The sequence below is a fragment of the Triturus cristatus genome, chromosome 9, assembly GCF_964204655.1.
Source record: "Triturus cristatus chromosome 9, aTriCri1.1, whole genome shotgun sequence".
Lineage (NCBI taxonomy): Eukaryota > Metazoa > Chordata > Amphibia > Caudata > Salamandridae > Triturus > Triturus cristatus.
Genome location: NC_140592.1, coordinates 1,016,161,745 through 1,016,175,651, shown reverse-complemented (window position 1 = coordinate 1,016,175,651; position 13,907 = coordinate 1,016,161,745). Strand labels below are relative to the sequence as shown.

The 13,907-nt window shown below is 45.8% G+C and overlaps 1 protein-coding gene across 2 annotated transcripts in view; it reads left to right on the top strand.

The window, feature by feature from the left end:
• Positions 1-13,907, top strand: part of ESRRB (estrogen related receptor beta) — a 301,561-nt gene that overhangs the window by 145,057 nt on the left and 142,597 nt on the right. For both annotated transcript variants that reach the window (XM_085628067.1, XM_085628066.1), the window contains exon 3: positions 4,355-4,471. In XM_085628067.1, coding sequence (XP_085484193.1) covers positions 4,355-4,471 — 117 coding nt within the window. The remainder of the gene's footprint in view (positions 1-4,354; positions 4,472-13,907) is intronic.

Genomic DNA, 13,907 nt, shown 5'->3' with positions numbered 1-13,907 from the left:
TGTAGGTGGTTGTTCCCCTAATTTTCCTTTGCCATGTTCTTCGAGTCCGCCAATAGTTGAAGGTCGAGTGCATGTTTCACAAAGTCCAATTGGTGTGTGGCTGTGAGGATATCTGGGGTCTTTTTTACCCAGGTTTTACATGTACCTACATATAAGTGATCCATCGCACTTATTCTCAGTGCTCCTCACGTACTGACCTCTGTTCATTTCCTTTTCTCTGCGCTTTTTGTGGAATTGGTGCCCTGCATCTCTCCCCCCTACCTCCTGTATTATACTTTCAAGACCTAGAGGGCCTTCCCAAGTTGTGCCCCTTTAAATTATCTTTTTCACCCTAGGCTGAGATGGGCACTATGTCCTTGCTCTCTCTCCCCCTCATACTTCGCTACTCACTCCTTTCTACTTCATATCTCTAATCTTTTAACCTCCAGTACTTCAAAATGGGTCTGCTGTAACTTAACATTGCGTGCACCTTCCAGAAATGTCCATGAAAGTAAGTCACTCGTTTTGCCTCTGCAATTCGTTTTTGTTCGCCCTGGTGTTATGTCTTATATATTCATACTTCTATCATATTGACATGTTGCTTCTGTCCTTGTTACTGCAGTTCCCCAAGTTTCTTCTAAAATGCCATTGCTTGCTCCTCTTCTTAGGTCTCGCCTGGCGATAGCAGCGCATGAGTTGCACTCGCCATGCAAGGCTTTTGCAATCAATTCTCCCAAAGGCATACATGCACGCGTCGGCATGGACAAAGATGGCTGCTCTCGCCATTTGTCCAAAGCAAACAGCATGCGCGTGTTCGCACGGAGTGGACAGTCCGATGCCATCTTGCGAAGCTTTCATTATCATGGCAACGAAAATGGTGCTTTGTGTATCAGCTTGCTGGAGTTCGCTGTATGCACGTGCATGGACAAACAGATCAGAGGTGGATAGTCCGACACCATTTTGAGTGCGGTGCCGCTTCACGGACACCGTGCTAGGAATATTGATATATCTCTTTTACTTGCAGGTTGTTGAATGCTGCACTGTGCTTTAAACACATGCCAATGTGCACGGGGTCTCCAAGGAGTGTCAACAGAGAAGACAGCTCAGATGGTTGATGCGCCTATTAGAAGAATATTGTAACTTCAGGGTGGCGGGTTTGAAGCCCAGCAAACCGGACCAGGCCTTCATAAAAGTATATCACGCGTGATATGTTTTTGCAATAATAATGCATATGTGTGCCTGGCGGTATTCATCTATCGGATTTCAGAGTTCCCATTAGATCACTACACGCTGCCAGGACCCCCTAATAGTATGTGTAGCAGGCCCAGCCTTGGGAAGGGTGCCTCACTACTTACACGCCGTCTGCCTGCCTGATCACCGCATCTCGTGTGCCATAGTGCCCTGAATCAGCCAAGTGGATTGCAATACGCTTTATCTCGAGAGCTACCGTGTCAGCCCCCGAAAATAACGACTGGCCCTTTCGGCACCCTGTACGAATGTAGTCTGTACCTATGAGTGTCGAGCAAAACAAACTTGTATGTATGTATATCTCCGGCGAAATTTTAAAACAGGGCCACTGTGAAGTGAATTGTTGCAATCCTGATTGCTAGTGGAGTAGATCTGGTCTGTGCATATCACTTCATTTCTCTCAGGTTTCACGTCCTTTTTTTAGTAAAGATGGGAGCTCCCGCGAAGGAGCTGAAACCCGGCTTCATTTGCTGTGTATAAAAACAGACTATTCTAAGTTCGAAAGTGCCTAAAGACAGTTCTTCATGTGTATAAGTGAAGGAAAGCCGGGTCCAGAAGAGTTTCGTGGAGCCCCCGCCGGCCGTGCCCAATGCTGGTGTTGCCGAATAACAGGCCGCTGCCTAGTGTTTGATTCCACCATGCATGACCTCACGCTCTCTGCCTTCCTATTTCACTTTTGTAAGTTCTTTTTCACCCCTTCTGTCCTTGTGTCACTGCTTCCCTGTCTTTCCCTTTTCTGCCTCTCTCTTTCTCTCTTGCTGTGGGTCAAAGTGTGGTGATAAACAAGTCACGGGCTCCGCAGTGAGTGCGGACGCCCACCATCTGCAAACAAGAGGCGCTCTTCTTCACGTACTTCAGCAGTGTTTTGGGGCCCCTTCGTGGCAGTAACAGGGAACTTGTGTGTATGTTGTTTAGATCTGTTAGGAGTATCCCTTCTGCTACGACACGCACTCCGCTGCCACCTAAAGGTTCATCATGGTGCACGAGGCGGTGGGGGTGCCCGAACCAGTTAGGAGTGGCTTTGCATCCGTGTTGCAGATAGCGGAGATAGACTTGCAGGCCTCTGACACGTCTGCATAGCCGCTTTATCCATGGGAGCTGCCTGTGTGATAGTTGTGTTGGAATGTAGTATGTACGTTTGTCCAGCACTGCCTCCCATCAGTGTCTCTGTGCGTGTCATGTGTGTGACCAGCACGGTGCCTGTGCCGTCCTTCTGTATCTCTGCATCTGATGTCTCTACCTGTCAAGTCAATGGCCAACCAGTACTTATGTGTGCCAGTGCCGCACTGCCCTCTTCTGTACAGATCCCTGCGATGAGCACGCCACGCGCCAGGGTACATTCTCCCCACGCGCTGCATCCGCCCATGTCTGGATCCCTGCTGCTGGTTCCGGGGTCTCTGTGCCCACTCTGTTTGTGTGTGCCGGTGCTCGAGCTCGTATATCTCGCCCCCGTAGTCTGCATGTGAGATGTGTGTGTGTGTGTGTACATTGCGTCGGGCTCCCTCTACCTGTCCGCCTACGAGGTGCACCTCCTATCTGAGGGTAGCCTGGGCTTCCGTCCCATTCCAGATCTCTGGCACCCATCTAAGCATGTGGGGTGAGGTGTGCACCACATGTATACTGTGTGAGCTCATTTCCATGCACTGTATAGCCGTCATGCCAGTCTCTAGTACACAGCACTGCCTTGCGCCCTTTACCACCAGTGATGGAACTATATCAGTTGCACAAAGTTTGTATTATACCGGGGATTGCATTGCCTTTGTGGCTGCCCGTGTACCGCATATAGATGCTTGTAGACCTCCACGCACGTGTATAAAACACGCCCGATCTCTCCCTAGCAGTGTATGTGTAGGACGCGTGCAGGACAGAGGAGGGGATGTGGTCCGTTGGCTAGACTGCCGACTTTGGTGCTGGAAACCAGGGTTCGAGCCTCGGGGTCGCGTCCACATCCTGTGATTCTGGGCAAATCACTTAATCTCCCCATGCCTGAATGTGTAATGTAAATGCGGTGCCCGTGTAAAGCGCTCCAATACCGTCGGGTCGAGTAAAAATGCAATAGGTCTTGCCTTTCATTAAGTTAAAGCTATTTGCTTTCCTATACAATACCATTAGCAGAGCAAATGGCTTTAACCTAATCAAAGGCGAGACCTATTGCATTTTCAATGCTTGTTAATGTATGTATACTTGTTTTGCAAATGTAAATTAGTATCTGGCCTCCAGGTTGTTTTTTTCATATTTATGCATACATTTGCTTTGACTTAATTACGTAATTTGCCTTTTCTGTTCAAAGTGGTGTGAAACCTGATTACCATGTTCGTGCTATACAGAAACACGCAAATATATGTAAATAAATAAATAAATAGGTTAAGTGGTGCTGGAATTATCGTTCACTTCCAGTCTTTTTGTCTCCAGGATGGTTGGCTTTCCAATGCTTTGAGTTCCTTTGAATGGCTGCATAACAATGTCAAATGATAGTATCTGCGTCTTATGGGGAGGCTGGCCAGCAATTCCAGCTTTAGCGCTGGTGGCGCCTGGTGCAACGATTTTTTGGTGCCCCCCAATGACCTCCTTCTCAATGAATTCCCTCATTACCACTCTCCAACAGTGCCCATTATCTCTGCAAAGTCCCTCTCTGACATACATTTCATTTTTTATAGTGCCACTCAGAGTTCATTCACACTCAGTTCTGTGATCTGCACAGCAGGCACATTTACCCACTGCGCTACTTTATGATGATTCAAAACTTCCGCTAGACAAAACTCCACCTCTCTCCAGCTGGAACATTTAGGGTCAGATGTATGAACACATTTTCCCATAGACACATAATGGTTAAAACTGTTTGATACATCTGACCCTTAATCACCAGTTATCTTTATTTATTTTTATTGTTGCTTGAAATCTGTTGCACATAGATGAACTCTGAAGCAACTGCTTTTAAACCCATAAGTTATTATTAAATACAGCGCTACCCCCCCCCCCATCAGCGCCAGGTGCAGCTGCACCGTTCAAGCCTCCCTTCACCTTGCCCTACTGGCCAGGATAGCCCTCTTTCATTGTGAACAGAGTATGAAAGACAAATCACAATATTTACCTTGTTTCTACTTAAACTGTCTTTTTTTCATTTCAGGAAATATTGAATACAGTTGTCCAGCTACAAACGAATGCGAGATAACGAAGAGGAGGCGGAAATCATGCCAGGCTTGCCGGTTCATGAAATGTCTGAAAGTGGGAATGTTAAAGGAAGGTAAGCAGGAATGTGGGATCAGGGGCTCTGGCCTGAGCACAAGAGAAATAGTGAAGTCAGCTGTCTTAGAAAGAAGGTAAGGCGTGAGAATACGGATGTGCAGGGGAAAAGGCATGTATACAAAAAAGTCATCTGGCTCTGTCCTAGGATGGGGGCTTTGGGAACTTGTTCAGGTGGTCTGAGGATAGTTAGGGGTTATTGGACTTCAGTCAGTATGTTATGTGTTTTCAATAGTGCACTATCACCTGTGAGGGTATCCTGGTCCTTTGGCAGGTGTGTGAGGCTAGCCTCAGGGGGTTGGGGACTTACTCAAATCTTCAGCTTCTTGCGGAATTCAGGAAAGGAGGAGAAGGAGGCTGGAGTGTAGTGTGGGAGATAATTCCACACTTTAGAAACGATGTAAGAGAATGCACAACCTCATGATCTGGCTTTGTGTATGCATGGGACATGTGCTAGTGAGAGTCCAGCTGAGTGGAAGAGCCCGGAGAGTTGGTGGAACTACCGCACGTGGCTGTACAGGTAGGCTCGGCCTGTGTTGTGCAATGCTTTATATTTGTGGGCAAGGAGCTTGGAATGTGTGCACTCATGTATTAGGAGCCAATTGAGTTCTCTCAGGAGTGGTGTGATGTGAGCTGGCGTGGGAGGTTGAGGACAGTCTGGCTGCTGCATTCTGACCGGTCTGAAGTCTTATTGTGAGTTGGTTGGGTATTTGTGCATAGATGGCTTTCCTATAGTCCAGTCTGTTGGTGATGAAGGCTTGGTTAACAGTTTTCCTGGTGTTATTGTATAGCCACTTGAATATCTTTTTCAGCATTCTCAAGGTGTGGTACGAGGATGTGGCAACTGTGTTGACTTGTGCAGAACATATCCAATCAATCAATCAATCAATCAATCAAATCATGATTCCGAGGTTTCTTGCTTGTGTGCTGAGAACTGGAAGTGGGGCTGAGATCTGTAGGTCACTAGGTGTCACCAATTGCATCAATCTGAACCATCAACCGCTGGGGTTCTGGTGCTACCTTGTTGTTGGATCCAAAAACTAAGCACTATTTACACCCTTTTAGTACAGTCCAGGGATAAGCAGAGACAATAACAACAGTAAATGAAACTACTATTTCAGCCAGTGCTTTTACTTCAAAATGAAAAAAATACTTTATTTCACACAAAACTAAATACTACTTGAAGATATAAACGAAGCTGGAGAAACAGCAAGCAATTTCATGCATGCTCAACATTATAAACACGTCTGTCTATTGTCTTTGAAAAGGGGTTTTCACAATTGATATATTTTTGACAACAGGGTGTAACAACCAGTGCACCTTTACCTATGGGCTTTAATAAAAGATTTTCATAATGAGTAAGCTGCTATCTGTTTGCCTTACCAACAGTTTTTCACAATAAATCACCCCCAGCCTGTAGACTTTCACAGAGAGTTTTTCATATGTATTGATCTATAACTTATTGGTTTTATCAAGGGGCTTTTCACATTCAATCATGCACTGCTATGGGCTTTGAAAACAGAGTTTATGTGGCTCATTAGACAAGTAAGGAGTTAGGGGCGGATTCAGAGTTTGGCGGACATGGTAGTCTGTTGCAGCAGTGAACAAGTTCCCTGTGTGCCAAACTCTTGGTCCATCTGTTCTATTTTCAGTCGGGCAGACCACAAAGTTTACGCTGCTGAAATAAAATTTACTCCGTCAGCATAAACCTTCCTCCAACTGCCCAAGGGAGTACAGGCCGTTGGAGGTAAGCCATCTGATCGGCCATCCTATTTAGATTGGGTGGTTGGATGTTGTTTTTTACTGTATATCGCTGCCAGGAATATCATGGCAGCGAGGGTCAGTAAAAAAAAAAAGATGACCCCACACCATAGGAGAAAACTCACATGATGACACCATGGGAGAAAACTCACATGATGACACCATGGGAGAAAACTCACATGATGTTAGTGCCATTAGTTTTTTATTTTCCAAAAACATACTCCCGCTTTGGGAGTTTGTTTTTGGAAAAGAAAAAACTTGTATCTTTTTGGTGTAAGCATCCTCTACCAATTACATATGCAAACCAAGCCTTTAAACCCATAGATTTCACCCCAGAGCAGGTGAACTCTAAATTTGGTGGGTGGAGTAAAGGCAGAGTGGCGGACGTCAAGACCTCCGCCACCCTACCTGCCTTTACTCCGTCCACTAAAGTCTAAATCAGGCCCTAAGTCTATTCTTTCTTGGAACTCTGGTCACAAGCAGGTATCACAAAGGCTCTCTTAAAGCAGGGTTTTAATTCCAAATATCTCCATAATCGCTGAATGGATTTGGATGTGGTTTGGTGGGTTAGAGAGCTTACAACCTCACTACAAACTCTCCAAATGCTTCTCAGCCAGGGAAGAAAACCGAGGAAGTTCAAAGTCATGTCAATTTCAGGGGGGTGGGGTAGATGGGGATCACCACAGTTCCTTGCAGAGCTGATCCTCCCCTTGAAGCTTGCAGAGTTCATGAAGAGAGTTCCTTGATCTCTCTACACAGCTGCCTTAGTCTGTAGGCCACTGGAATGCGATCTCCACTTCTGGACAGCGTTCCTTTGCTGAGATATGCTTCTTGTACTCTCCTCCACAGCAGTTATCTTTCTCCATCAAGGCAGAGTCAGACAGCACTTCTAGCAGAGTTCTGACTCCCAAGTCCCATACACAGCTTCCAGTCATTAGGGAACTGGGCCTGTGACTCCACAAAGTAGGTGCTTCTTTGGGTGATGCTTTCCATCAATTCCAATGATCCAGCAATCACTTTAAAACTCTCTTTGAAGGGACATGTTTCCGGTTTGCTTCTAACCCGAGAAAGGGACTGACAACCAAATATCCTGGCTTTGGCACATGACGCCTTCTATTCCACACTGCCATGTGAGGCCTGAAACTGGTCAAAGAGAATCCTTGTGACACAGCAGAGCACGCACCTGAATAATAGTTATTCTTGGTTTGTCTAATCAGTTATCTACTTTGATCAAATTGTGGGAGACTCCTCCAATCAGGATGTGTATATCCCATCTTGATCAGTGCATGCCATGGGTATTTACCAGTAGTAACTGGTACCAAACAGATTCCAGGCTGTTCCTGTATTTAGGAACTCCCGCAGAAAAAATATGTATCCCACAGTCGTGGAGAATACACATCAGTTGTTTAAATACCCCTCACACACCAAAAGGGCCCTTGGTGTCATGCTTCATCATAGGGGTCTTCCCGCCCCTCTACGGGACGGGGCGTGCTACGACCTACGTCTGCGTGGGAGCACTGTTATTAATGAGACGACTATGTGTGATACGAGGGTGTGAGAGGAAGGGTCAGGAGTGGATGGAAACGTGAATTAAAAAATACCTGGCTCTTTGCTCAAAAGAAATTTATTATACCGTTTGAGCTGGTATTAGTAAAAAGGTGAGGGGGAGGAGGGAGTGTGCCTCAATAAGCTGTGCCTCCTAGTGGTGCCGACATGTTTCGAAGCTTCCCCATGCTTCTTCTTCAGGACCTTAAGGATCCCTTCCTAAAACTCACTCTGATGTGTAAAGATAAAGAATAATGAATGAATAAATGAAAAAGGAAGCAAATAACCTCTCAAGTTAGTAATGCCTAGATAGGTCTTATATAGTCCATTGACCTAGAGGAAAAAACATAAAAGGGGAGATAAAAAGACATTTTCACGTAGGTAGATGATCAATCCATCGTGTATAAATAGTGATCTGAAAAAGAAGTGATATAATAATCTCCTCTTAACGCTATCCATAACGTTATCACGTGGTCTGTGGTGAAGGTACTGTGTGACAAATGGACATCAACATTAGACAGAACATACATGTAACATAACACACACGCTCTATTCAGAAAGGAACTGGGTTCCTATGATCCTAAAATACCCAAAAACAAAGGTTATGCATGCCAGTAGGAACATGTCAAAAAAACAACATACTTGCTGTAAAGAGAGAAAATAACCTCATGAGCTCGTGGACCGAGTGGTGGAAGTGCCAAATCGGCCATCTATATGGTAGGAAAAACGGGAGAAAAATATTGTCAATCGGTCACGAGAATGACGTTGAAATGGTCCGAGGTAGGCAATCCCTACAGGTGCCGGCTGTGCCGTACTTACAACTCCCTGGAACAATGTCCTGCCAAATGAACCACCCCGGTCGGCTCCGTCGATGAAACTGTGCGGGAGGGAGCGGGTTTAAATACCTACTTCAATCACGGTAAGCGCGCGAAAGTCGGTGATTACACCGTTGCACGTTGACCCGCTAGCTCTACGTACGGAGACCCGGAACCGGAAGTAGGCCGGTCGGGTCACAGTGTTAGAGCAACGGGACACAGAGCGTATAGTTAGAGACACAAGGTACTAAGGCGTCTGATACAAATGCCTGCGCGCAATCGTCAGCAGGACAAATACCCAGTAAAATGGCATCTAAAACGACGGATTCCGCTACTGCGAAAAAAATAATAATTTAACGCCGAAGGAAATTCGAAATGCATATACGCATGTTCAAATCAACTGGATATACGCATAATCTGAAGCTGCAAGGAAAATAATGCACGCTCAAGGGTGTTATTGGGAAAAAAGACCCCCCGATATTGTCGGTGGCCATGAACATCAGCCTTAGTTAATAGGGAACCAGGTAATGGGCACAGTGACACCTAGAGTTGAGTAATGGTACAAACAACATGGGAGCGGATCATGGCACAGGCACACCTCTCCAGGGCAGGGGAGAGAAAGGAGAAGGCTGCATAGATCAGGAATTCATTGCTGATACGTGCAGAGTTGGTAGTCTGAAAGTCACAAATGGAATTGATTCCATGGTATTTCGTCATTTAGTCCACAGATGTGGGTCCCAAGACGGAAAACCCAACGCTGTTCTTTTTCAAGGAGGCCATGTTCTCCGCCCAATTGTTCAATCACTGTCCACTGCAAATCATCAATGCCATGTCCACTGGATATGTAGTGGCTGGACATCTTAGTAGTACTTCTCCCACATCTGACATTGCTGCGATGTTCACCTACACGTATCTTGATTGGTCTGGTGGTCATCCCCACATATTCAAGACCACATGGGCAGGTGATTAGATAGACCACATCTTACCGACTTGACCCTTACACCAATACAGAGCAAGGTCCTTGAGAGAGGACTAGGCTTTGTACCTACAAATCGGTTTGACAAATTTAAGATTCTCACTGAAATTACTGAGTTCATTCGCAAACTGAAATTGAAAGTGTTCTTCAGTAAACAACCCACTGCAGAGGTGAATAGAAAGGACACAGGACTTTGCGTATTGCCTCCTTCTCCTCCCTTGACGTATTCTGAAAGATGTTATCGTTCACTGTCGAGATATCCTGTATTTCTCCCATCACGGCTTTCTCAAAAGCAAGGATTTCCACAGGAAGTGTGGAGTCAGGGGGTACAAAGGTGGATTTATTGCGAAGTCCTGTGTCCTTTCTATTCACCTCTGCGGTGGGTTGGTTACTGAAGAACACTTTCAATTTCAGTTTGCAAATGAACTCGGTAATTTCAGTGAGAATCTTAAATTTGTCAAACCGATTTGTAGGTACAAAGCCTAGTCCTCTCTCAAGGACCTTGCTCTGTATCGGTGTAAGGGTCAAGTCGGTAGGACGTGGTCTATCTAATCACCTGCCCATGTGGTCTTGAATATGTGGGGATGACCACCAGACCAATCAAGATACGTGTAGGTGAACATCGCAGCAATGTCAGATGTGGGAGAAGTACTACTATGAGGTCCAGCCACTACATATCCAGTGGACATGGCATTGATGTTTTGCAGTGGACAGTGATTGAGCAATTGGGCGCAGAACATGGCCTCCTTGAAAAAGAACAGCGTTGGGTTTTCCGTCTTGGGACCCACATCTGTGGACTAAATGACGAAATACCATGGAATCAATACCATTTGTGACTTTCAGACTAACAACTCTGCACGTATCAGCAATGAATTCCTGATCTATGCAGCCTTCTCCTTTCTCTCCCCTTTCTCTCCCCTGTCCTGGAGAGGTGTGCCTGTGCCATGATCCGCTCCCATGTTGTTTGTACCATTACTCAACTCTAGGTGTCACTGTGCCCATTACCTGGTTCCCTATTAACTAAGGCTGATGTTCATGGCCACCGACAATATCGGGGGGCTCTTTTTTCCTAATAACACCCTTGAGCGTGCATTATTTTCCTTGCAGCTTCAGATTATGCGTATATCCAGTTGATTTGAACATGAGTATATGCATTTCGAATTTCCTTCGGCGTTAAATTATTATTTGTTTCGCAGTAGCGGAATCCGTCGTTTTAGATGCCATTTTACTGGGTATTTGTCCTGCTGACGATTGCGCGCAGGCATTTGTATCAGACGCCTTAGTACCTTGTGTCTTTAACTATACGCTCTGTGTCCCGTTGCTCTAACACTGTGACCCGACCGGCCTACTTCCGGTTCCGGGTCTCCGTACGCAGAGCTAGCGGGTCAACGTGCAACGGTGTAATCACCGACTTTCGCGCGCTTACCGTGATTGAAGTAGGTATATAAACCCGCTCCCTCCCGCACAGTTTCATCGACGGAGCCGACCGGGGTGGTTCATTTGGCAGGATATTGTTCCAGGGAGTTGTAAGTACGGCACAGCCGGCACCTGTAGGGATTGCCTACCTCGGACCATTTCAACGTCATTCTCGTGACCGATTGGCAATATTCTTTCTCCCGTTTTTCCTACCATATAGATAGCCGATTTGGCACTTCCACCACTCGGTCCACGAGCTCATGAGATTCTTTTCTCTCTTTACAGCAAGTATGTTGTTTTTTTGACATGTTCCTACTGGCATGGATAACCTTTGTTTTTGGGTATTTTAGGATCATAGGAAGCCAGTTCCTTTCTGAATAGAGCGTGTGTTTTATGTTACATGTATGTTCTGTCTAATGTTGATGTCCATTTGTCACACAGTACCTTCACCACAGACCACATGATAACGTTATGGATAGCGTTAAGAGGAGATTATTATATCAGTTCTTTTTCAGATCACTATTTACACACGATGGATTGATCATCTACCTACGTGAAAAATGTCTTTTTATCTCCCCTTTTATGTTTGTTCCTCTAGGTCAATGGACTATATAAGACCTATCTAGGCATTACTAACTTGAGGAGGTTATTTGCTTCCTTTTTCATTTATTCATTCATTATTCTTTATCTTTACACATCACAGTGAGTTTTAGGAAGGGATCCCTAAGGTCCTGAAGAAGAAGCATGGGGAAGCTTCGAAACATGTCGGCACCACTAGGAGGCACAGCTCATTGAGGCACACTCCCTCCTCCCCCTCACCTTTTTACTAATACCAGCTCAAACGGTATAATAAATTTCTTTTGACCAAAGAGCCAGGTATTTTTTAATTCACGTTTCCATCCACTCCTGACCCTTCCTCTCACACCCTCGCATCACACATAGTCGTCTCATTAATAACAGTGCTCCCACGCAGACGTAGGTCGTAGCACGCCCCGTCCCGTAGAGGGGCGGGAAGACCCCTATGATGAAGCATGACACCAAGGGGCCTTTTGGTGTGTGAGGGGTATTTAAACAACTGATGTGTATTCTCCACGACTGTGGGATACATATTTTTTCTGCGGGAGTTTCTTGACATACTGTACCCACGGGTGGATCCCTATGTTTATGAGCGTATGACTGGGAGGAAGTATCCACCTCCACCACTCGTGCGAGTGGTACCTCTCTACTCCCCACTTTGTTCCTTTTTGTGTGTTCCTGTATTTGTCATATTCGCCTCAGACTGGTACAGCCATATCCTTTTTCATCCCAATGGAACAAAAAGAAGGTATGGAGATGGGAGTGCCTTGACAGGAAACAAAGGAGTGATCTATGAAGGGAAGGTAAAGGCCTAAATGTAAAAGAAAGAGTGCTGGTACCTGAAGTTCTGCTAAGTAGCCCGTTGCCAGTCCAATTAAATTTCGGTATGCTAAATATCAGAATGGTAATCTCAAATACGCCTCTTTAATCCACTACCAGACACTGCTGCACCTTTATCTCACTCTTGCAGGTTCCTGCTTTCTCCCTTCGTGTTGGCTTTTCTGTTTCGCTCCCTCCGTCTTTCCGATCTGTGTGTTTTTCCTTGTCTTGCTCTCAGTAAAATATCTGATGCAGAAAAATGAGTGCCGGTCCCCAAAAATAAGTGGCACTCACCAGCTAAAACTAAGAAATGGGCATACACAGCCTCTAGCAGGTGTAAACTGACTATAATGACATTTCTGCTGAAAGATGCTGTGATCTTCCAGTGCTCACTCCCAAGTGTAACAAAAGGCAGGATATTCCTCCTATACCTGCCAGAGCACAACTAGAGTTAACAACTCTGAGGAAAGGTTCGGGAAACTTCCACGACTGCCTACAGGTTAAGTAAACGGACCTAGACAGATCCCTCACAGACCTTCATTTTGTATACCCGCCACACAATGGCAGTCCAAGATTCCTGTGCCCATACAGTGAAGTATAGCACACACACTCCACAGTCATCGAACAACACACCTGCAGAGTAAACCTGCAGTCTCTATGCATGAGGGACTGCTCTGACATTTTACTATGAGATGACAGTGTGCATCTCTCCTGTGAAGGATACAGGCAGAAAGGGCCTATTCCTTCCACAATACCCATATGCTGCCATCACTGCCAGTCTCAGTCACCTCAGTGAGAGGACAGTAGTGACTCTCAAAAGAGGTCTGCAATTTGGGTGCCACTCTTAATCAGAGAAATGCTCTTGGTTCTCATTCAATTCCCCAAGACTCCATCAGTGCATATTATATACATGACTGTTGTGTTTACTGAGGTGAATATCAAACGCCTCCAGAGATACACCATGACTTTCCAAGCAATCTAGCACAGGGCGGGGTTGCCTGTTTTTCAGTACCACGCACTGGGACATTTCTGTCCAAGTAGGCCCTGACGTAGAAAGAGGCGTCTGGTCTGGAGGAGTGAGAGGTGCGTTCACTGGCATGGAATGGTGGTATTGAGTAAGGAAACTGAAATGCTGCCGCAAGTTTAAAGCAGGGACTTTTTCAGCATGTTAAGGGGACTGGAATGGACAAGATGGAGGCGCCCGGGCAAAAGGAAGGGTGAGAAGGGTCATGGCATTGATCATCACATGCATAAGAGAAACCTACTGGTAAAGAAACAGGAAGGGGGTTAGTAAGGATTAAGGTGAGACTGGTACTGTCATGCAAAGGAGGGAGACTGCCTGTCATGGGATGGGAGACGGGAAAAGGGAGACTGGGATGATAGGGAAAGTGAGGCAGTGGCACACCTGTGAGGTGGCTTTTGGCGTGGAAAGGTGTAACTATGTACCCGAACTGGTTGAAGAGAAAGAGGAGTCCTGCCACTTTAAAAGAGAAACTCCAGATGTAGGAAAGAGAAAAACGGAAGGGACA